We start from the raw sequence: 21,398 nt of genomic DNA, 5'->3' as shown, positions 1-21,398 counted from the left end.
TGCATTCCCAGCTTTTACTCTTTGTTCTTGGCAAAGAATCAGGGGCTGACATGACAAAATATGTCATCTTGCCACGTCTGGCAAGTCCCAGTGTCCATTTCTGCCTCAGAGAGAGCAGACCCTGTTCTTTTTGTCAGTATTGGACATCTCCTTCTTCATGTGCTCACTGAGCTACTCACTCCTAACTGTGAAAGAGGCTTGAACCACATCTCAAGTGAGATCTCTCTCCCTTCTGTACCCCAGACTAGCTTCCTTCCTACACAACTTCTATCTCATCCCCAAATTGTATCTGAGCGGGTTTAAAATGTTTCCTTCTGAAAAAAGCAATCTAAAGATTGGCTCAATTCTTACTGTTTGTCTCTTGTCTATTTTCTCCTCTCCTTTCTGTCCACGTATCCAGCTATCTCCTGAAGAAGAGGAGAAGCGAAGAATTCGGAGAGAGCGGAACAAGCTTGCTGCAGCCAAATGCCGCAACCGTCGCCGGGAGCTGACTGAGAAGCTGCAAGCGGTAAGAACTGTGGCTTGGAGTGAAGGGCTCTGGGCTTTGCTCTGACACCGTGCCCTCTCTAGCCTCTGGAGTCCCTCAATTCTAAAAGCAGGTGCTGGCAGGAATCTGCCCTAATATGAAAACTTCTGGCCTTCAAGAGCCAGTGTAAGCCTGGTCTGCCACAGTCAGCCCGCTCTCCAGGACTCAGCCCCTCCATTTTTAAACACTGCAGGCATTAGGGACTACCTCTCTCTCAGAGCTCTAGCTTTAAAAAGATATTTTCCCTGAACTCCGTAGCCTGGGTTCCATTTTTGACAAAGATGAGTCATATTCTATGACTGTGCACCTTATATTCTTCATGGCCTTTGCTGGCATGAACTTCCTAACCTCACCACACACCATGTCAAATGAGCCTTTCTCTGTGGTCTTGGCTCTTCCATTCTGACCTTGTGAGTCACTCTCTCTGGCTCCTTAATCACCCCAAGCTCTTGGGTGTCCGTGACCTTTCCTTCCCTGACCCTTGAGCTGACCAGTCTCAACATCATCCTAGCTAACGAGTCTCTAACTCAACCCCCTAAGTAGAGAGAACAGAAGATCTGCATTGGGTCCAAATCCTTCTGCCTCGTTCCAAAATGTCTAGGGGGGGGGGGGGAGAGTGCATCTTGGGTACATCTCTTTTGGTATGAGAGACACCACCTTCTACATGAACAATTCTCTTTTAGTTTGCCAGGAAACAAAGGAAGGGACCAGGCAGTTCATGGAGTTCAGTTCCCTCATTTCATAGATAAGAAAGCCTAGATACAGAGAGTGGAAGGCACTTGTTCAGAATTACAGAGGTAAGAAATGGGAGGATCAGACTGTAAACCCATGTCCAGAGTCCAAATCTAGGATTTCATCTCCTTCCCGTAATACTCTTCCTGGAGTCCTTGGGGCCTTTCAATAATGACTCTTTCCCAAGTGAATTCTGTAGTGTTGAATTTACAAGATTAGACAGCGGGGATATTGTCAGAGATTGCATGAGGATACTTTTTTTCTTCAAACTCTTAAGTGATTGGGCAAATTCATGATAATAGATCCACAGAAATGGGTTAAAAAATGGGGAAGAGTGGAAAAAGTGAAGAGATAAAGATGAAAACATAATTTAGGATCATTTGATCGATGCTCCAGAGCTTGAAAATTCAGAAGTCATTGAGTGTAAACCCCAATTTGATAGATGAGGAAACTGAGGCCCACAGGAAGTTGTATGGTTTCCCCAAGGTCACATGGGAAGCAGAAGTGATTATTCTTTATCTTGGTATCTAGACAGTGTTTTTATTGGTGTTTGAAAATTTTCCACTTTGTCTTTCCCCATTAAACCTAATTCACTGAATTCAAAAAAGCATAGATGTAAAGCTGGCAGGGACCTTAGGCTCATCTAGGCCAATTTCCTCATGGTTTTACATATAAGAAGACTGAGGGCCAGAGAGATTAGCCACTTGCCCAAAGGTCATATGTAGTAATTAGCAAGAGTGGGATTTAAACCCTAGTGTCTCTGACTGCTGAGTCCTCCTTGCTTCAATTTGACAAATATTAATTAAACACCTCCTAGGGACTGAGGCTGCAAAGACCAAAACAAAACAATTTCTGCCCTCAAAAAGTTGTATCTTCTCCTGATCCTTAGAAAATCCTGTCCCTCCAAAGCCTAGACTAAACCCTTACAAAGTCCCCACGTCTTTCTTTAAGGCCATAACGCCTCGCTCCTCCCTTCCCCTCACAGTTCCCTCGGCCACATCCTCCACAGGAAACCTCTTATAAGCCCATGACGCTTGTCAAGCTCTTGAGGGAGATGGAAACTTTTCTTTTCTCCTGTAACTTTCCTTCACGTCCGGCTTTGTGACTCTTGTCTACTACTCTTCCTTAAATACGAGCTTGCATTGGGTAGGAGGGGTCGGGGGCAGCGTGTAGAGAGAAGAGGAGATTGATATTTACTCCCTCAGAAATTTCTTGGCATACCTTATCTGGTTATATGATCGACTTTAAAAAGTGAAGAACAAAAGTTCACCCCCTAAATCTTGAGCTCTATTTTGGTGGAATTGGAGAAGAAATGAAAAGAAAGGGAAGAGTATAAGTATTCATATAGTACCTACTATATGCCAGGCACTATGTTAAATGCCTTGCAAATATTATCTCATTTGATCCTCACAACAACCCTGAGGGGTAGACACTATTATTATTTCCATTTTACAGTTGAGGAAACTGAGGCAAACGGGTTAAGTGACTTGCCCAGGGTCTCTCAGCTAGCAAGTATCTAAGGTTGAATTTGAACTCAGTCTTCCTGACTCCAGGCTCAGCACTCTATCCTCTGCACTGCCTAACTAAGACAATTCATGTACATATTACTGATTCTAGTAGATGAGTTCTGTTTTGGATATATTGGTTTTTAAATGTCAGCTGCCTGAAAGAAAAAGCAAGTTTGGGTTTGAGGATAGCAGTTGGGAGGGAGGAATGGAGCATAGAAAGAAAAGGGGAGATTTCCAAGAGATTCTGCATTTTCAGTTCTCACTTTAAATCTGCTGAGCTTGCGATGCACATGGGACATTGAACTGGAGATTCCTCTGTGATATTTATTGCTGGTATTATCTTGGGAAAGTTGATCACCCTCAGTTTCCTCATCTGTAACATGAAAAGATGGGATTGAGGTCTTATGAGGCTCCTTCCATATCTAAGACATGATTCTATGACCTCACTCAGCATCCCCACATATGGGCAATGAATACCCAGTGACTATTCTAGGAGACGGCATTTTTCAAATACACTTTTCTGCATGTTGTGTGCTAACCTGGATCCAACTATGGAGACCAGAAAGTATCTTATCTTCCAAGTGTTTTAGAATTCTTAACTTTGGGTCCAAGCTTATGACGTGGGATACTGTTATTCATTTATGTGTTTGTTCATTCACTCTAAGGACTTTAATTAAGTACTTACTGTGCACTAGGCCCTGAGAGAGAAACTAAGCTTAGAGGATCAGAAAATAAAGGATAACAGAGGTAGAACACAGAAGAACATCAAGATTATCTAGCCTAATTCTTTATGATGGGAATTTATAATCTAGTAGAATATCAGCCTTGTAAAGTACAAACGCAAAAATTAGAATACTGACATGACAAGTTCATTTGAAGGTTGCAAACAATATGCTATATGAGGTCTTGGGAGGATGCCATTACCCATAGGGAGAGCAGGGTAACCTTCATGGAGGAAGTGCATTTGAACTATAGTTTAAAGGATGAGTAAGAATTCAATGGGGAAAAAGAGGAGAGCAAGACATTTTGGGCATCAGGAATAGTGTATTAGGATGCCTAGAGAGCAGTGGACTTTGTCTTAGGACACAGGGGGAATGTTACAAGACAAAGATGGAAAAGGAGCGTAGAACTAGTAGTATGTGGTCTGTTTTGTTCAAGTCCAGGTTAAATTAGATGTCTTCATGGGGTTCCTTCCAGCTTTTATGTATCCAAGTTTGATAGATTTTGCATCTGGATCCAGAGAAATTATTAGCGGTAGAGCAGGTGGATGGCACAGTGGATAGAGCACTGGCCTTGGAGTCAGGAGGACCTGAGTTTAAAACCAGCCTCAGACACTTGCTAGCTGAGAGACTGTGGGCAAGTCATTTAACTTGTTTGCCTCAGTTTCCTCAACTGTAAAAGTGGAAATAATAATGGTACCTATTCTTCAGGGTTGTTGTGAGGATCAAATGAAATAATAATCCTACTTAACACAGTGCCTGACATATAGTAGGTACTACTAGCACACACTTCCCAGCTGTGTGTCTCTCCAAAAATGCATCGTGGTCACTCCTGAGCCTGGATTTGAGGCATTGTATAGAGGTCTTCTGCAATCAGGGGCCTGAATTTCAGTCTTGATGTTTGATACTCATGTGATCTTGGGCCTCAATCTTCTCATCTGTAAAATGAAAAGATTAGGCCAAATGACCTCTGAGATTCCTTTTTAGCTCTCTCTTTTAGTCCTGCAGTACATTTATATAAAGAGCATAGAAGGGAAAATGGAGGTTCCTTCCTCTGATTTCACTTAATTTGTCTTCTCTCAATAGGAAACAGAAGAGCTAGAGGAAGAAAAGTCGGGGTTGCAGAAGGAGATAGCTGAGCTGCAGAAAGAGAAGGAGAAACTAGAGTTTATGCTGGTGGCCCATGGGCCTGTGTGCAAAATCAGCCCCGAAGAGCGTCGGACCCCGCCGTCTCACAGCCTGCAGTCCATGCGCCCCGGCAGCGGGGTAGGTACTGTGGTGGTGAAACAAGAGCCCTTGGAAGAAGAGATTCCATCCTCCTCCTCTTCAGCCCTGGACAAGGCCCAGCGGTCCGTCATTAAGCCCATCAACATTGCTGGGGGCTTTTATGGGGAGGAGCCCCTCAACACCCCTATCGTGGTGAACTCCACTCCAGCCATCACCCCGGGCACCTCCAACCTGGTCTTTACCTACCCCAACGTGCTGGAGCAGGAGTCCCCTGCGTCCCCTTCTGAGTCCTGCTCCAAGGCCCACCGGAGAAGTAGCAGCAGTGGGGACCAGTCTTCAGATTCCTTGAACTCTCCCACTCTCCTGGCTTTGTAACCCAGCTCTGGAGGGGCATGAAGGGAAGCCGCCCTCCACCTTCTCCACTGCCTCCTTCCTAGGGACCAGCACACTGGCAATGAGTGACAGCAGACAGAGGGACACTACAGGAGAGCTTGGCTCTGGGGAGAATGAAGGGGACTCTGGCCATGAGGAGGACAGAGGAGCTCAGGGCAGACCCGTGGATCAAGTGGGAACTCCCTCCTTAATCCCACAGGCCATTCCTGTTACCTTCAAAACTTGGGAGAACTCTTGTTTTGTGGACTGGCATCTCTCCCTGAAGTTGGTCTGGACATTGCTTTCCCTTTCTTCTGATATTGTATCTTGGAGTGATGGTTTCTTTCCTTGACTTCCTTTCCCCTTTGGGGCACATTTGGTGCCTTCCCTCCCACTCAAACCATTCCTGTTGAGCTTTACTCCCCTTATATCCGTTTCTCTCCCTTTTTATTCCTTACCCTTCCAGGACATTTCACGAGGGTGGTCTCAGCACTTAAGACCCCCTTAAAGATCTTTATTTGTTTCTGGAGGTAGGGCTGTGAGTAAATGATTTTCCTTGAGTCTGAAGTGTGTGGCTTGGGATACTGGGCCAGGAAACAGGCCACCAAAAGCTCCCCCAGAGACTCGCCCGCTCCTGCCTCCCGGGGTCTGCGACAGTCAGTCCCCTGGCCTTTCCCACCCTCCGCAGAGCTGGGAGATGCAGCTGCTGGAAGAAGGTGCTCGCGGAGGCAGGAGATGGGAGCCCAGCCCCCGTGTGCGTGCAGTCAGAGCTGGCTCTGCAAAATGCTTAATTACCAGCCCAGGAATAGCGCCAACAAAGCCGGGAGGTTGCCAGCACCGGCTTCCCCCTCTCCGCTGCTGCCTCGAACAGGGCGTCTCCCATAATTACTGCCTCTCCACTCGGGCCGGGGACCCTTCTCCCTCCTGCCTGCCTCCCCTGGGAATCGAGGCAGCCCTCTGCAGGCTCCACCCTCCCCCTACAGACGCTCAGAGTGACGCCACCCACGGAGCTTTAATGAGCGTGGGCCAACTCTCCCCATCCCTGCCGGGGCGGCCCCTCCCCACACCGAGGGCAGACACCGAGCTCAAGCCTTGGCCCGGGATAAAAAGGGAATGGGGAGGGGGTGGGGGGAGGGAAGGAGCTGCGGGAATGGCTGTTTGCAGCTCGGGCAGACCGATCTCAGCCCTTCTGCCCTTACTTGTCTCCGACCGCAGCTCCTGTCCCCTCGGGCGCTTTGCTACCTGGCCCAGAGAGAGCTTTTCCACTTTAGCCTCCCTTCTCCCCAACCTTCTCTTCTGGCTCAGCCCGTGCGGTGATGGGCGCATGTAGGGGGTCACTGAGCTGGGGCCAGGCCCCTGACGGCTAATTCCTCCTCCGGCTGCTGTTGGAGAGCGGGGAGCTTCGTTTGCCGTGTAGGAAGAGTCCCCCCCTTGAGAATACAGCTTCTATCTGACCCCTTCCCCGCTTTCCTTCATTCCTCTAACTAAAGCCTCTGGTCCTAGGATCAGGTAGAGACTCTCTTTTGGGTTCATTGACTTATTGGTTCTTATTGATCCTCCTGACTAGTAACTAATTACTCCGGCCACTTTGGCAGGTTTTTCTTTGGTTTAAATCCATTCCCACTAAGACATTCCTTCGAAGGAGATCCACTTGCTGGCAATTAGGTTCCAAAGATCAGTTGGTGTTTTTTAAACATTTATTTAAATCAAATCCAGTGGGGGCAAGTTTGCTAAATCAGGCGCTGGAGTGGGCAAGGAGACATGAAGTTGTTTCATTGTCTCCCCCAGATCACTTCCTGTGGCTATCGCTAATACAGACTGAGCAGCCAACACTCATTGATCACCAAGGAATTTGCCATAGCTCCTTTCTAGTGATCCCTTCCATCTGGGGCAGTGTGTGTGATTGCCACTGAAGATGATGAGAAAACTTAGATGAGGGGGATGATGGGATCTCATTGAAATGCACATTTTTCTTGAAACAAAACACTCCAGTGCAAAATGCTTTAAAAACCAGTTTCATTTCCACATTCCCAGGCCCTGTTGGAAACTCCTTCCTGGTGGCTCAGGAGGCTCTGGGAAGGTGAGCCCCTAGGTGAACCTGAATGTTTTAGGGTTTCTGACTTCCTGTTAAGCAAAGGTTTCCTGAGTCAGCTGAACCCCAGCATGAGGTGGTGGAAAGTGAATGAGGTATGCTTTCCTCTTAAAGGGTTAATCATCTCTAGTTGCATTGGAATCCAAGTCGGAGCCCTTTGCTTTTATATGCATATACATATATATATTAAAAGAAGCTGCTTTTTTCCTGGTCTTAAAAGATCTCCTTTACTTCCCCTCTTTGCTCAGAACTGACTTGAAGGTTGATCAAAGTCTCTTCCACTGAGGCTCCTCTGGACAATGAATAGGCATGAATCTTGGGGCTCCATTTATTTATTCAACAAGCATCTATTTAAGTACCTACTGTGTGCCAGAAAACCCATTACGCTCTGGGGATACAAAAGCAGAAGCAAAAAGGGTCCCTGACTTGGAGGAGCTTACTTTCTTCACATTTAGCTCAATCAGGCAACCAACATTTATTAAGTACCTACTGTGTCCCAGGTACTATTAAGTCCTGGAGATACAAAGACAAAAATTGCAGTCCTCGCCTTCGGGGATGTTTGTTGAGTTGACCAGAAAGCCATGTTGACTTTGGGACCATTTGTGAGCCAAAGCGAGGTGACCCATATAACATCTTCAGAAGGCCTTATCTCTTGAGGCCTTCCCCACTCAGGACCTGCTCTTCTGTGGGAGCTCTCACAAAGATAATGGTTTTATTCAGGGAAGATGAAATTTGCACCTAAGTGATGATTAATATTTTCAGTTTTCTGACCACTTCCTTCCAGGGGAACAGTCAGAGAGATTGATGCAGCTAACACACGAATACTCACATATTTCTCTAAGTAGGATTTAGTGCCAGGACAGCTGACTCCTAGTAAAGCGTGTTGAGTTGGTTGGGACAGGGACTTCGTGGCTTCCCAGGGTATTGGGGTCAATGAGACAGCTCTTCAGTCTGGAGTCAGACTGGGCTGGGAGCAGCTTTCTGAGAAGGCCGAGCCACGTTTTGGCCAGGATCTGGAACGCCCAGTCCTTTCTGCTGCCTGGCTGACCTCTCTGAGAACAAACTATTCTCTGGCTGAACTGAGGAGGGCTAACTGACAGGGAAGAGAGGGAGGATCTAGGTGAAGCTTAGGAAATTGCCAGGGTTAGTTCCAAGAAAAGATTGGTTTTTGTTTTTTTGGGAAAAAATAAACATTTTCTTTTGCCTGCCTGGAGAGCTGTGCACAGCCATTCTGGTCCACTGTCTTGAGTCATTCTCTGAAAAAACAAAGGCTTATTTCTTTTTTCTGCCCCCATAGAGGCTTTGCCCCTCCTTGGGTTGCAGTCTTCCCCATAGCTTGTGGGCTGGAGAGATGAAAGGATTCTTCTCTTCTTGAAGAGCAGTCAGTGCTGCTAAAGTCTCCTGGATTTTACCCCTGGCTAGTATTCCCCCCCCCAACTAGAACCCCTCAGGATTGCCTGTTTCCTCCTTTTATTTTCTCTTTCTGAGATTAGATTTGGGGGAATAGCATATAGTGCCCTGCTAGGGTTCCATAGTAATGGTCAATCAGTTTGTTAGAAATGAAAAGGTTATCATTACAGTATCTGCTGTCTTTGTCTTCCCCATTCGACTCCCTTTTCCCCTCCCATCCTTTTTCCACATTCTGTTGATGAGAGGTTTGAAGTAGATGACTTCTCTGATTCTTCATAGCCCCAAATCTCTGATCCTCTGATTTTCTTCCTCTTCCTCCTTTCCCTTGTTTCTCCCTTCTTCTCTGCTTACTTCTCTTGAAGTTGACAATTTTCATCCCTCTACTTGGCTTTATCTCCTGGAAAGAACAGTGGCTTTGAAGTCAGTCATAATTATTACCTTTGTGAACTTTGGACAAGTCACAACTTCCTTGGGTCTCAGTTTCCTAATTTGTAAAACAATAGAATAACTGGTCTCTGAGGTCCCTTCAAGCTCTAAATCTATGATATGATAATATTGTTGCTTCTCCTTCTCTTAGCACCTTTACTTTGGGGGTACAGTCCAAGACTAGCTTGGAATAGTCTAGGACATGTAGTAAATTCAGGGCAAGACGGTTTGTGGCTGATTTTATTTTCAATGCTTAATCAAACCTGTCTGAAGCCTTCATCATTTGTTTGTTTAGTTCTCTTTTAAAAGCCAAAATCTTATTGGCAGGTGTGTGTGTGTGTGTGTGTGTGTGTGTGTGTGTGAGAGAGAGAGAGAGAGAGAGAGAGAGAGAGAGACTGCTCCAACAAATAAAACCCAATCTAACCACCACTAACAATAACTTCCCATGCTCCTTTTCCCCCTTAAAAATTAAAAAAGAGGCTATTTTGTGTGTTTTTATTTCCCTAATCCCCTAGCATGCTAGCAACAGCAGGATCCTAAAGTCTTGGGTCAAACATTGGGGGATGGAGGGAGAATTAAATCTACATTTATTTCATTATTTATTAAAATGTTTACATTTTCTTTGTGTTATTCTAAACCTGACTATAAAAAGAAAGCATTAAAATACTCAGTTCTGGGTTTTTTGTTTTTGTTTTTGTTTTGTTAAGATTTTTTTAAGGCAAATGATGCTTTTTTTTTCCTTCTAAAATGGTTTGTGACTTGTGTTTGTATAAAATGTACAAAGAGGTTTTGTGTCTAAAAATGGATGGTCATTCCTTTTGGGGCAGAGGTCAGGAAGAAGTCCAGCAGAGCCCTGTTCCCTAGAAATTGTTTTCTCTCCCTGTGTGATTAAAAGCCAATTCCATTTATTCTAGTTTGTGGGTAATTAATAGTGAAAAAGAAAATACTCGTCTGTGTATAGAGAATAGGTATCAGGGTGTCTTTTTTTGGCAGGGGAGGAGAAAGAAATTGTATATATTTTGATATATGTTCAAAGTAATAAATCATTGTGTATTAGAGATATGTTGTTGATGGACACTGAAGCCTGCTTTTAAGACCCTGAAAGGCAAAACAAGTCAAAAAGATTAATACAGATCTATGGGAAATTGAACTATTTCTTGAGCATCAGTTTGGGGTTTTATTTTTTATTTTTTGCTTCCTTCTTAAATTGATAGTGATTTTTTTTTTTTTTTTTTGCCTGAGATGAGGCCCAAGGCAGAGCGTGGGGCTGCCTTTTGTGTAAGTATGAAGATCAGGACCTAGCTCAGCCCCTGAAGCATCTCTGGCAGTGTATGATTTTTGTTTTGTTATTTTACTGTAATACAAACCTACAGTATTTGCACTAAACAAAAAAAAAATTAAGAAAAGAGAAAGCTTGTTAGAAAAAGCTTGCTGCTATGGAAGAAAGAACATATTGAAAAGTTTTTGTTTTGGGTTTTTTGTTTTGTTTTTTGCTTTTTCAATTTAAACTGAGTAGCATTTTGTAGAATAAAATTAATTAAGATTGAAGAGCTTGATGTTGGTTTTTTTTTCTTTTCCATCCTTCCTCATGCCATTGGAATTGCCTGTAGAGTTTTTTGTTTTGTTTTGTTTTATACATCCTTTCTCCATGGTAAAGTGTTCGATCTTTGATGGAAATCAGGACCTGAGTTCTCATTTGGCCTCAGACACTTCCTGGCTGTGTGACCCTGGGCTGATCACTTAATTGTCTCAGCAAAAAAAAAAAGGAAAAGAAAAGAAAAAAAAGGAGGAAGTACTAACAACTAGACATGGTAGGATTAGAAAAGACTTCTTGTAGGAGGTAGTCCATGAGCTGTACCTTGGAGGAAACCAGGGGTTATAATAGCTGCAGGTGAGAGAGAGCATGGTATGTGTGGGGGAACAGTCTGAGTTGAGGGATCTTACAGGGTCTGCCATCAGCAAAACTATGAACATAGACTAAGTTTAAGCTTAGGGGTGTGTTTGTGTGTGTGTGTGTGTGTGTGTGTGTGTGTGTGTGTGTGTGCATGTGTGCGTTTCAAAAAGCAAAGAAATGAAACTGATTGTGAAATCTAAGGGAAGATGTTTGGGATCTGAAGGGCCTTCTCAGATTATACCTCCTGCTATCCTGCTGACTCTCTCTCTCCCCATATTTTTTTCAGTGTTTAGGAATCCCCTCCCCTCTCCACACTCACTATTTTTTTTGGGGGGTGGGGGGAAGATGGGGTTAAGTGACTTGCTTAGGAGCCACACAATTAATGAGTGTCTGAGATTGAATTTAAACTCAGGTCTTGAATCCAGGGTCATTGCTCTCTGTATCCACTGTATCACCTAGTTTCCCATAGCATTCACTTTGAAAAAATTATTGGATCTAAGTGTAGGGCTTTCTCAGAAGAGGCAGTTCTTATTGTTGGGATATACCTAGAGCACACAATCAAATACTTGTATTTATATAGGCATGAAGATGTTCATTAAGTTGCTGCTAGGAGGAAGGTCTTATATTAGGGACTGAGGGGAATCAAAAGCACATAAACACAGGCCTGGTTCCTAAAGACCTTAAATTCATGGAGAAGAGATAAGATACTACTACCAATAATACTGATGCAAGATAGAACATATAAATGCCACAGTAGTGCAAACAAAGTGATTTAATCTTTGATATGGAAAAGAGATTCTTCCTGATGGGGTGATTTGGGAAGTTTACATGGAGAAAGGGGCATTTGAAGTGGGCTCATGGAGAGGGGGAAGGTCATTCTAGGAGGCGGGAACAGCAAGGGATTGGAGGAGAAAAGCATGAGCTGGATTATGAATGGTTCACTTTGGCTGGAAAAGACAAGGAAGAAGAAGGGGATAAAGTTGAACAGGTAAGCGGAAGTCAGGTAGAAAACAGAAACCATTGAAATTTTATGAGCAGGAAAGTGATATGATGAGACTTGTGTATGAGGAAGATTAAGCCTATATCCATGTGGAAAGTGCATTGGAATGGAGAGATATAGAAGGTGGGGAAACCGATAAGAAGGCTCTTACTAGACTGTGTAAGAAAAAAAGGAGGCTTAAAGCAGGGAGGGGAAGAATATACAAATGTGAATGTACCATCCTAAGCAAATCTAGGACTTAATAGATAAATCCTAGAAAGCTATCTGAGGTTCTCAGAGGGTTAGCAGAAGGATTTGAACGTAGGCAAGGGAGGGGAAGAATAAACAAATATGAACGCACCACCCTAACTAAATCTAGGACTTAATAGATAAATCCTAGAAAGTTATCTGAGATTCTCAGAGGGTTAACAGAAGGATTTGAACCAGAGAGCTTTCTAATTTCAGTGGGATGAGTACTATCCCATAACTATTTTTAAGAGAGATATTTACTTTATTTATGAGGCAAAGAGATTACATTATAATCTTGCTAAAAGCTACACTGTAGCTTGCTAAAGAAAAGGTTTCTAAAAAGCCCCCATCATCACTGATGCAATCACAGTAAAAACAGACCAAAAACAACAAAAACAAAAAACCAGCTAATGAAAGAAATGATTATTTATCTCTTGTATTAATAAGTGCTTATTGAACTAGGATCAGGATTTCACCCCCACCCCTTTCCACTTCCTTATTCATAAATCAGCCCCTTTAGGTAATTCAGGCAACCTTTGAAGTAAGTGTAGAGCTGATACTGACCGGGAGAACTCAGATCTGTTCAAAAGATAAAGAAATTTTTCTTCAGGTAAATTCCATTCTATTGTGTTTTATTTAGGCAGGTCTGGGAAAATGTGGATTCTCCCTTTTGTAAGAGGGGTGATATGAATATAGATAAGTCTCTTTGACCAAGACTTGAGTGATCAATCATGTACCTCAGGTCCTTGTTAGAATAGGCCTACCTCTCATTATAATATTAATTTTCTTACTAGTTATCCACTCTCCAAACCATCCACTTTTCCAGAGGCAAATGTTCAGTGAATTTCATGAGGAGTCGTTTGTATCTGAGGATGTCACTGACCTCTTTTATTAATTATATACTAGCATGACTAATAAAATCATCAATTATCCAGAAACTATGTCTTTCAAGCTTTTAAAACATCATACAAAGTATTTCTATTTTTCCTTTTTATCCTACCCTTGTTCCAGGAAACTGGATCAGATTTTTCTAAATGATCACAGAAATACTTTCTTATATTGGTAATTCCATTTTAAACTTTTACCTTTGCCCCTCATATAACATTTCTGGGAAGCAGCTAGATGACTCAGTGGATAGAACTCTGAGTCGGCAGTCAAGAAGATTGGAATTCAAGTGAAGCCTCAGAAATTTATTAGCTGTATGATCCTGAGCAAGTCACTTAATTCTGTTTGCCTTAATTCACTAGAGAAAGAAATGGCAAAACAGTCCAGTATCTTTGCTAAGAAAATCCCATGGACAATATGGTTCATGAGATCATAAAAAGTCGGACATGACTGAACAACATTAATACTTCAAAATCCTTTGAAGATCAGTAGGAGAGAGTGTGTCTAGATCAGAGTTAGGTGAGTTCCCCTTCCCCCAAAAAGAGGTTTTTTTGTATTATCTCTAGTTTTTCTTTCTTTTTAAATTTTTTTTCCTTTAATAAAGCTTTTTATTTTTCAAAACATATGCGTGGACAATTATTCAATATTAGCCCTTGCAAAACCTTGTGTTCCAATTTCCCCCCTTCCCCCACCCTCTCATCTAGATGACAAATAGTCCAATATATGTTAAACATGTAGAAATATGTGTTAAATCCAATATGTACATACATATTTATACAATTGCGGCACAAGAAAAATCAAATCAAACCAGAAAAAAAGATGAGAAGCAAAATAAAATGTAAGCAAACAACAACAAAAAGCGTGAAACTGCTATGTTGTGAACCAAACTCAGTTCCCACGGTCCTCTCTCTGGGTGTAGATGGCTCTCTTCATCTCTAAACAATTGGAACTGGTTTGAATCATTTTGTTGTTGAAGAGAGACATGTCCATCTATCTCTAGTTTTTAGCTGCCTTTTTCCTCTGTTCTATTTCCTGAGCACCAGTAACTAAACAGAGCCTATGTGGGAGTTTCTAGCCTTGGTGGTAACCTTGTGAGTTTAAGTGGGAACTCCTGGATCTGGGTGTCAGGTGCCACACAGGAAGTGAGCCTCTAAAACACCTTTTGAAAGAAGAATATGATCATTTTCAGAAGATGAGGCCGTGTCATTCTCCACCTTGCCAGAAGATAGGGACCTTGAATAAATTGTTCACACTAACTTCAGTGTCAAGGCAAAGGAGAAATATCTGTTCCACAATCCCATGAAATGATATATATTTTAATGTTTTAACTCTCAACCTCTTGGGAAAGTATAATAGGAGCAATGGGTTATTGTATCATGATTTAAGTATTTATCAATGTATGCTGATGAGTCTTTTGGTGTATTTTTTTTTTTTTTTGTGATGGAGAAAACCAATAGCTTTCCTATTGAAGCATAATTAGCTAGGAAGTAGAAGGAAAACTGTACTCCCTTTTGGGGAAAATCCGGCTCCCCCAAGACTAAATCCAAAACACTTGAACCCAGAACCACGTTTCTTGGTTGGAAAGGGAACTGCCTTAAATGTAAAATCCCTCAGCTCCTGGTCAACCTTGCACCTGTCATTTCAATATACCTGAGGACCTCAACTGAGGAGGAATTCACAACCTTCTGAGGTACCTCACTCTACTCCTGGATAGCCCTAATTAGGAGGGATCTATCTGTTCCATAAGTCAAGGCTAAATTACTTGTTTAAGTAGAGGCTGGATAGCCACTGGTCAGATGTATGCTGTGAATCCCTTTTTCAGATATGGATTGAACTAGTTGACCCTCCTGAGGCCTCTTCTGATTTTAAAATTCTATGACTCTGTGGTCTGTTCTTGAAATATCTAAGAGAGGGAAAGATTTCAAAGGATTGAAAAAAAATCACAAGCCACATTGTTTGTTATAAAAATGCTGCAAAGATAAAAAGGTCTCAGGAGTGTATGAAGTAAGTTGGTTTATTTCCAGTTTTTGCAAGAAACTTGCAAGAAACCCAGGGTGGATCCAAGTTTACACACTCAGGAATGAGCCTTTTATTTGCTGTCCTGAAGTGTAAAATCCCTTCCTCATTCCCCGAATTAGCTGGGGTTGATGAAATTAACAGATTTCTTAGTCCTCTCATTCCATGTTTCTCTTTGATATGTTCCCTCTCCCTTATACAACACATGCTCAAAAATGGTGGAAAACCGCTCCTTTGGGGAGAAGTTAATATTAATTAACTCATTAAGCATATACACACTTAGTGCTTGCACCTTTCACCCACTTCTTGTGATTTTTATCAGTTTATCAGTTCAGTGGCTCAATATCTTATTTTGTACAACTACCTCTGTCAGCTGACATGACCTTTCTCTAAAAGTTCTTGTTCCTATATGGAAATACAACACTGTAGGGTGGTCACATTATTACTCCTGAGGGATCATTGGCAACTATTAATCCACATTCCTACTTTTTAATCTCTATTAAATATTTTGGGAAATATTCACAAATGCATCAAGGGTATCCATTCACAATGAAAACAGGAGAAGAGAATAAATTATTTGGGCAGTGGCTCCAGATTCATAGAACATGTGTTCAAATCTTGTCTTTGGTTCTCACTATATGGGGGGACCTTGTTTAAGTAGAATTTGATCCTCAGGTTTTTCTGACTCTGACTCCATAATACTACTCTACCTTAGAGTACTATACAAATATGAATTTTTATTTTTACTCTTATCCATAAGGTCCATTACACAGAGACTTCGCTTTTTTTCTTTTGCTGGTCTAGTACACAATAGGTGTTAAATAAGTGCTTATTGAATCAAAGTATAATTGAAAGGCTGAATAGGCCCTCAGCATTTCAATTGGATGGTCAGTGTGGTGGATCGTTCCTGCCACTGAGGATGCTCCTCAGTGGGCCTGGGATTCAGGAGATATGTATTCAAATCCTGCCTTCAATACTTACCAACCACAAGTGTCAATCAATCTAAGTTTTCCTCATCCCTACCTTGCAGGGGTGTTTTGAGGAAAGGGCATTTTAAAAAGCCTTAAAGTGCTATATAAAGGTGAGTAATTAATATGAGGCCAGGCCTGATTGGTGACATTTCTTGAAGTTAGGGATAAGGGTGGGGACTGACATAGCCTATAAAATGAGAGTTTGACCTAGATGTCCTCTGAGGTCCCTGGCAGCTCTAGATCCAAAGTCCAGCCAGTCTATCATTCACCCTTTCTAACCTTAACCCATCCTTTTAAGTGGCACAGCGGTCACAACTTATTGCCTGATGTGGTAAGGGCAGTTCACAACCTGGGCTGGACTCTCCCTTCCTCCCCTCCTCCTTTTGGAATGCTTTGGTCTCCTACCCTATCCCTCTGGAAAATTTTGTATTTATTTTGTGTTTACTTCTCTCAAAGCTGTAAGTGCCTTGAGGGCAGGGGTTGTTGTTTTAAAATCTTCAAACTCCTACCACCTAGCACAGTGCCAGAAAAAAAAAAAATAGGCGCTTAATAAATACATGTTACCTTTGGTTGCCTTGAATTGAATTAAGGTTTCTAGCAAAAAGAGTCTTCTTGTGGAAAAGTAAGGGGGTACCTTCACAGGCTGGGATCCACTGGCTAGACTTTGTACAAGTACCTGTTCACCACTATGAGTTCTTTGTAAGCTGGGGTTGGCAACCCTGGCCAGCCAGCCACTAATAAACCAGAATCTACCCAGTGTGGACCCCTTGCATGTGCCCCTTTCCCCAGACTTCCCCCTGTTGTTACTGCTCAGGAACAGCAATCAAAGCAACATGGCAGTAGCACAGAGAGGGGGCTGACCATCTACTGTCCTAGGCTTCCACTCACAACCCTAGGGGCACTCTAGATCAGAATTCCCCACTTGGCCCCGGTATATTCTACTATTAGGGTTTAAGTTCCTCGATGGTGGAGATTCTCACTTGTCTCTTTCTTAGTGCAATGCCTGATACACATTTATTTTGCTTTGGTTTGATTTTTGAAGGTGATCAGGATTAAGGGACTTGCTTAGTCATTCACACAGCCTAATGTCTGAAGCTGCATTTGAACCTCTTCCTGGCTTCCGCCTATTTAACCCTTAGAATAGGCACTTTAATAAATACTTCCTGACACATTCATTAGTAAGACGTAGGCCTGGCCTAGGCCCAAGTACATAAAAGGACCTGGGGACCACCAAGGGGAAATGTGCTTTGGAATTCTGACAACTCTGCAAGAGAGAGGTGGCTGGTTGATTGGATGGGGGTACAGTAATATAGTTCCTCTTCCAGGTTTGGGGAACCTAAGTACCAGGAAGAGAAAATAGCACTTTCCACAGTCACTTCTACCTCCAGCCCCACTTTGGTATAGCAAGTTCTTGGCTTGACTGGCAATAGAAACCCACCTGGGGCTTATTAACACTTCTCTTTTAGGGTTTGGCAGGGACAAAGTTAGGGGATACCAATGTAATTCTTTGTTAGGGGCCATGGCTGGAGGAGTGAGCCAGGAAAGAGATTGGCTTAGTGGTGGGCCTGGCCCTGAAGTCAGAGAGCCTAGAAATCGCTTCCTCATCCATCCCTTTTTGCTTTTCTCAATACAAATCACTGGATGATGTCAGAAAGGCCTGGATGCTGAACTGTTACATGAACTGATGCTGAGTGAAATGAGCAGGACCAGGAGATCATTATATACTTCAACAACAATACTATATGATGATCAATTATTCTAATGGACGTGGCCATCTTCAGCAATGAGATGAACCAGATCAGTTCCAATAGAGCAGTAAATGAACTGAACCAGCTACACCCAGTGAAAGAACTCTGGGAAATGACTATGAACCACTACATAGAATTCCCAATCCCTCTATTTTTGTCCGCCTGCATTTTTGATTTCCTTCACAGGCTAATTGTACACTATTTCAAAGTCTGATTCTTCTTGTGCATCAAAATAACTGTTTGGACATGTATACTTATATTATATTTAACATATACTTTAATGTATTTAACATGTATTGATCAACCTGCTATCTGGGGGAGGGGAAAAATTGGAATAAAAGGTTGTGCAACTGTCAATGCTGAAAAATTACCCATGCATATATCTTGTAAATAAAAAGCTATAATAATAATTTTTTAAAATACAAATAACTGTAGTACAGACCTTTATCACCACTTCTTCAGGTATTGCAACAGTTAAGGAATGAGTCTTTCTACCTCTACAAATTTTCCCTTTCTGAAGTGTGCTTCTTACCACAACCAGAATAATCTTTCTTATGCATGGATCTAGTTGTGTTACTCCTCTGCACAAAAATCTCAAGTGGTTCCTTTTACCTCCAGAACAAATTTTAATTTCTTTTGCCAGATGTCCCAGGCCTTACCTTACTAGCCTTATCTCAAACTGCTCTGGTCAAAATGGATTTCTCTCTGACTGCAAACCATAAGAGCTTCCCGTGTGAAGAGGGGTTGGAAATACCAAGAATGAGAAGATTGAAGGGCATAATCTGCTGGTTTCAAGTATTTGAGGAAGGATTAGATTTGTTCTGCTGGGAGGGAAAAGGACCTATATATGCGAAAATTTGTAGCAACTTTTTTGTAGTAGCAAAGAGTTGGAAAACGAGTAGATGCCTATTAATTGGGGAATGGCTGAACAAGATGTGGTATATGAAGTTAAAGGCATATTATTGTTCTATTAGAAATGATGCACAAGCTGATTTTAGAAAGACCTGGAAATATTTACATCAACTGATGCTGAGCAAAACAAACAGAACCAGGAATACATTGGACACAATAACAGAAAGATTGTGTGATTGATCAGCTATGAAAGACTTGGGTCTTGCAGTACAGTAATCTATGGCAATTACAATAAACTTTGGATAGAAAATGCCATTCGTATCCAGAAAGAGAACTATGATGATTGAATGTAAATCAACACATGTAATATTCATTTCTTTTTTCTCTCCTGTGCTTTTTCCCTTTTGTTCTGATTTTTCTCTCCCAATATGATTCATAAAGAAATGTGTATTTAATATATCAGATTACTTGATATCTAGGGAAGGGGATAGGGAGGAAGGGAGGGAAAAAAATTGGAACACAAGGGTTTGCAAGGCTGAATCTTGAAAATTATCTACACATTTGTTTTGAAAATAAAAAGCTTTAATAAAAAAGAAATGTGTATTTAAATAGTTAATATATATGTATGAATAGAAAAAAATTAATTTAAAAAAAAAGATTTGCCCTGCAGGCCTCTGAGGGAAGAAGTTAAGAATAATGGATAGAAGCTAGAAAAGGCAGATTTAGGTTCCATTTAAAAGAAAGAAGCTTGACAACTACAATTAACTATGACCTGAGTTTTCTAGCCTCCCACTTTTGTCTAGGTTGTGCTTTCTATTGGGAATACCTCCCCCCCTCCTCATTGAATTCCTGCCTAGCTTTTGAAGCCCAACTCCAATGTTTTCTCTTCTTGTCTGATTCCTTTTGTCAGCAACCTTCCCGTTTTGGATCCCACTTGGTTTTACAGCTCTAGATTGCACCCAACACCTATTACTTTGCATCCTCATTATATATGTATATGTTCTCTGTGTGGGATGGCCTGCAGCATTTGGATGGGGGAAGGCCTTAATCCCACCTCAGATGCTTACCAGCTGTGTGCCTGGGCACATCACCAAGCCTCACAGAATTTTATTTCCTTGTCTGTAAAATGGGAATAATAAGAACACTCACTTCCTAGGATTGTGACAGAGATTGAATGAGATAATGTATGCAAAGCATTTCTATGAGCCTTAAAGTGTTCTTCAAGTGTGAACTATTCTGATTATTATCCTCCTTATCTCTTACTTGGTAAATTTAGTGAGCATAGGGGCCCTGTTTTATCTAAAATTTGCATCTCCCTCAGTCTTAGCTTTGGGGTTGCTTCACAAATGCTTGTTTAATTGAAATATCATGATGCCTTGGGTAAGAGGGAGCTAGGTAAAAAGCTAGTCTACTCTCCCAAAAAGGGGAAATCCTGCCTCAGCCTCATCAGAATCAGAACTAAGCCCTGTCATAAACTCAGAGCTGATTTCAGTTTCCAGTATGAGTCAAATGGGAATAAAAAAATTTCCATTTTTCTCCTATCTTTTTTTTCCAGTCATTCACAATTCCATTAGGGGTTTTCTTGGCAGAGATATGGGAGTAGTTTGCCATTTCCTTCTCCAACTCATTTTATAGTAAGGAAACGGAGATAAGCAGGATGAAGTGACTTGCCTAGGGTCACACAGCTAGTAAGTGTCTGAGACCAGATTTTTAACTCGGGAAGATGAGTCTTTTTGTTTCCAGGCCTGATTCCTTGTGTCCCCCAAATGTCTTTTTGAGTCATTTTTCAGTCATGTCTAACTTTGTGATTCCATTTTGAGGTTTTTTGGGGCAAAGATAGTGCATGCCTTTTCCTTCTCCAGCTCATTTTATAGATGAAGAAACTGAGGCAAACAGTGTGAAGTGTCTTGCCCATACAGCTAGTAAATATCTGAGATCAGATAAATATGAATTAAGGAAGATGAGTTTTCCTGACTCTAGGCCCTGCTACTTTATGTACTTTGAGAACTAGTTGCTCTTTCTCTCTCTCTCTCTCTCTCTTTATCACTCTCTTTCCCTTGAAATAGACATAGACATAATATGTCTATATCTATCTACATACCATGTATATAGTTAGACTTGTTAGATATCTATATATATAATGTAATAATAGATATTTAATAAAAATATAGAAATAGAGATATAGAGATAGATGCTAGATATAAAAAAGGTGGAAGAACAGGGCAGCCAGCTGCCTCAGTATTTTAGATTTACCCTAAATTTTAACTTCAATCTCTTGTCCCAACCTGCTGTCTTCTTTGGTTAAGCCAGTCAGTCAATCAACATTTATTAGCACCTACTGTGTGCCAGACACTGTTCTAAGCCCTGAGGCTTCACAGAAAGGTAAAACATAGTTCTTGCTTTTGAGAAAGAGCATACATTCATCCTCATCATTTTCAAGTACATGTTTCTACATCCTGAAGAAGTTACTTAAAGGTTGTCTCCCTCACCCATTGATGGCTCAATCAGAAAGGAAAAAAGCTTGGAATTCAGTCTTCCTTTGGGAAAACCCCGAGGAAGACCTACAAAAATTTGTTTCTTAGTGTCTTGGGCTCATGAGAGACCTTCTGATACCTTGTGAACCAGCCTTACAGTTCCCTGAAGGTTCAGGCCTTCTCCTTTCACATTCCCATACCCCAGGATCTTGGTATAAGGATCAGCTATTCAGGCTTGCCTGAGACATTGAGCAAATGAACGATCAAACAGAATCAATGACTTCCAGTAGGATGTAAATTCCTTTAGGGAAGGGACCG

The 21,398-nt window shown here is 41.8% G+C and overlaps 1 protein-coding gene across 2 annotated transcripts in view; it reads left to right on the top strand.

Annotated features, from left to right (window-relative positions):
• The window catches only part of FOSL2 (FOS like 2, AP-1 transcription factor subunit), a 35,429-nt gene extending 24,869 nt beyond the window's left edge, over positions 1-10,560 (top strand). For both annotated transcript variants that reach the window (XM_051976224.1, XM_051976225.1), the window contains exons 3-4: positions 401-508; positions 4,572-10,560. In XM_051976224.1, coding sequence (XP_051832184.1) covers positions 401-508; positions 4,572-5,087 — 624 coding nt within the window. In that variant the 3' untranslated portion in view covers positions 5,088-10,560. The remainder of the gene's footprint in view (positions 1-400; positions 509-4,571) is intronic.
• The last annotated feature ends 10,838 nt before the right edge of the window (positions 10,561-21,398 follow it).

The sequence above is a fragment of the Antechinus flavipes genome, chromosome 2 (assembly GCF_016432865.1).
Source record: "Antechinus flavipes isolate AdamAnt ecotype Samford, QLD, Australia chromosome 2, AdamAnt_v2, whole genome shotgun sequence".
Lineage (NCBI taxonomy): Eukaryota > Metazoa > Chordata > Mammalia > Dasyuromorphia > Dasyuridae > Antechinus > Antechinus flavipes.
The sequence above is the reverse complement of the archived record's forward strand: the minus strand, read 5'-3'. Positions and strand labels throughout refer to the sequence as shown.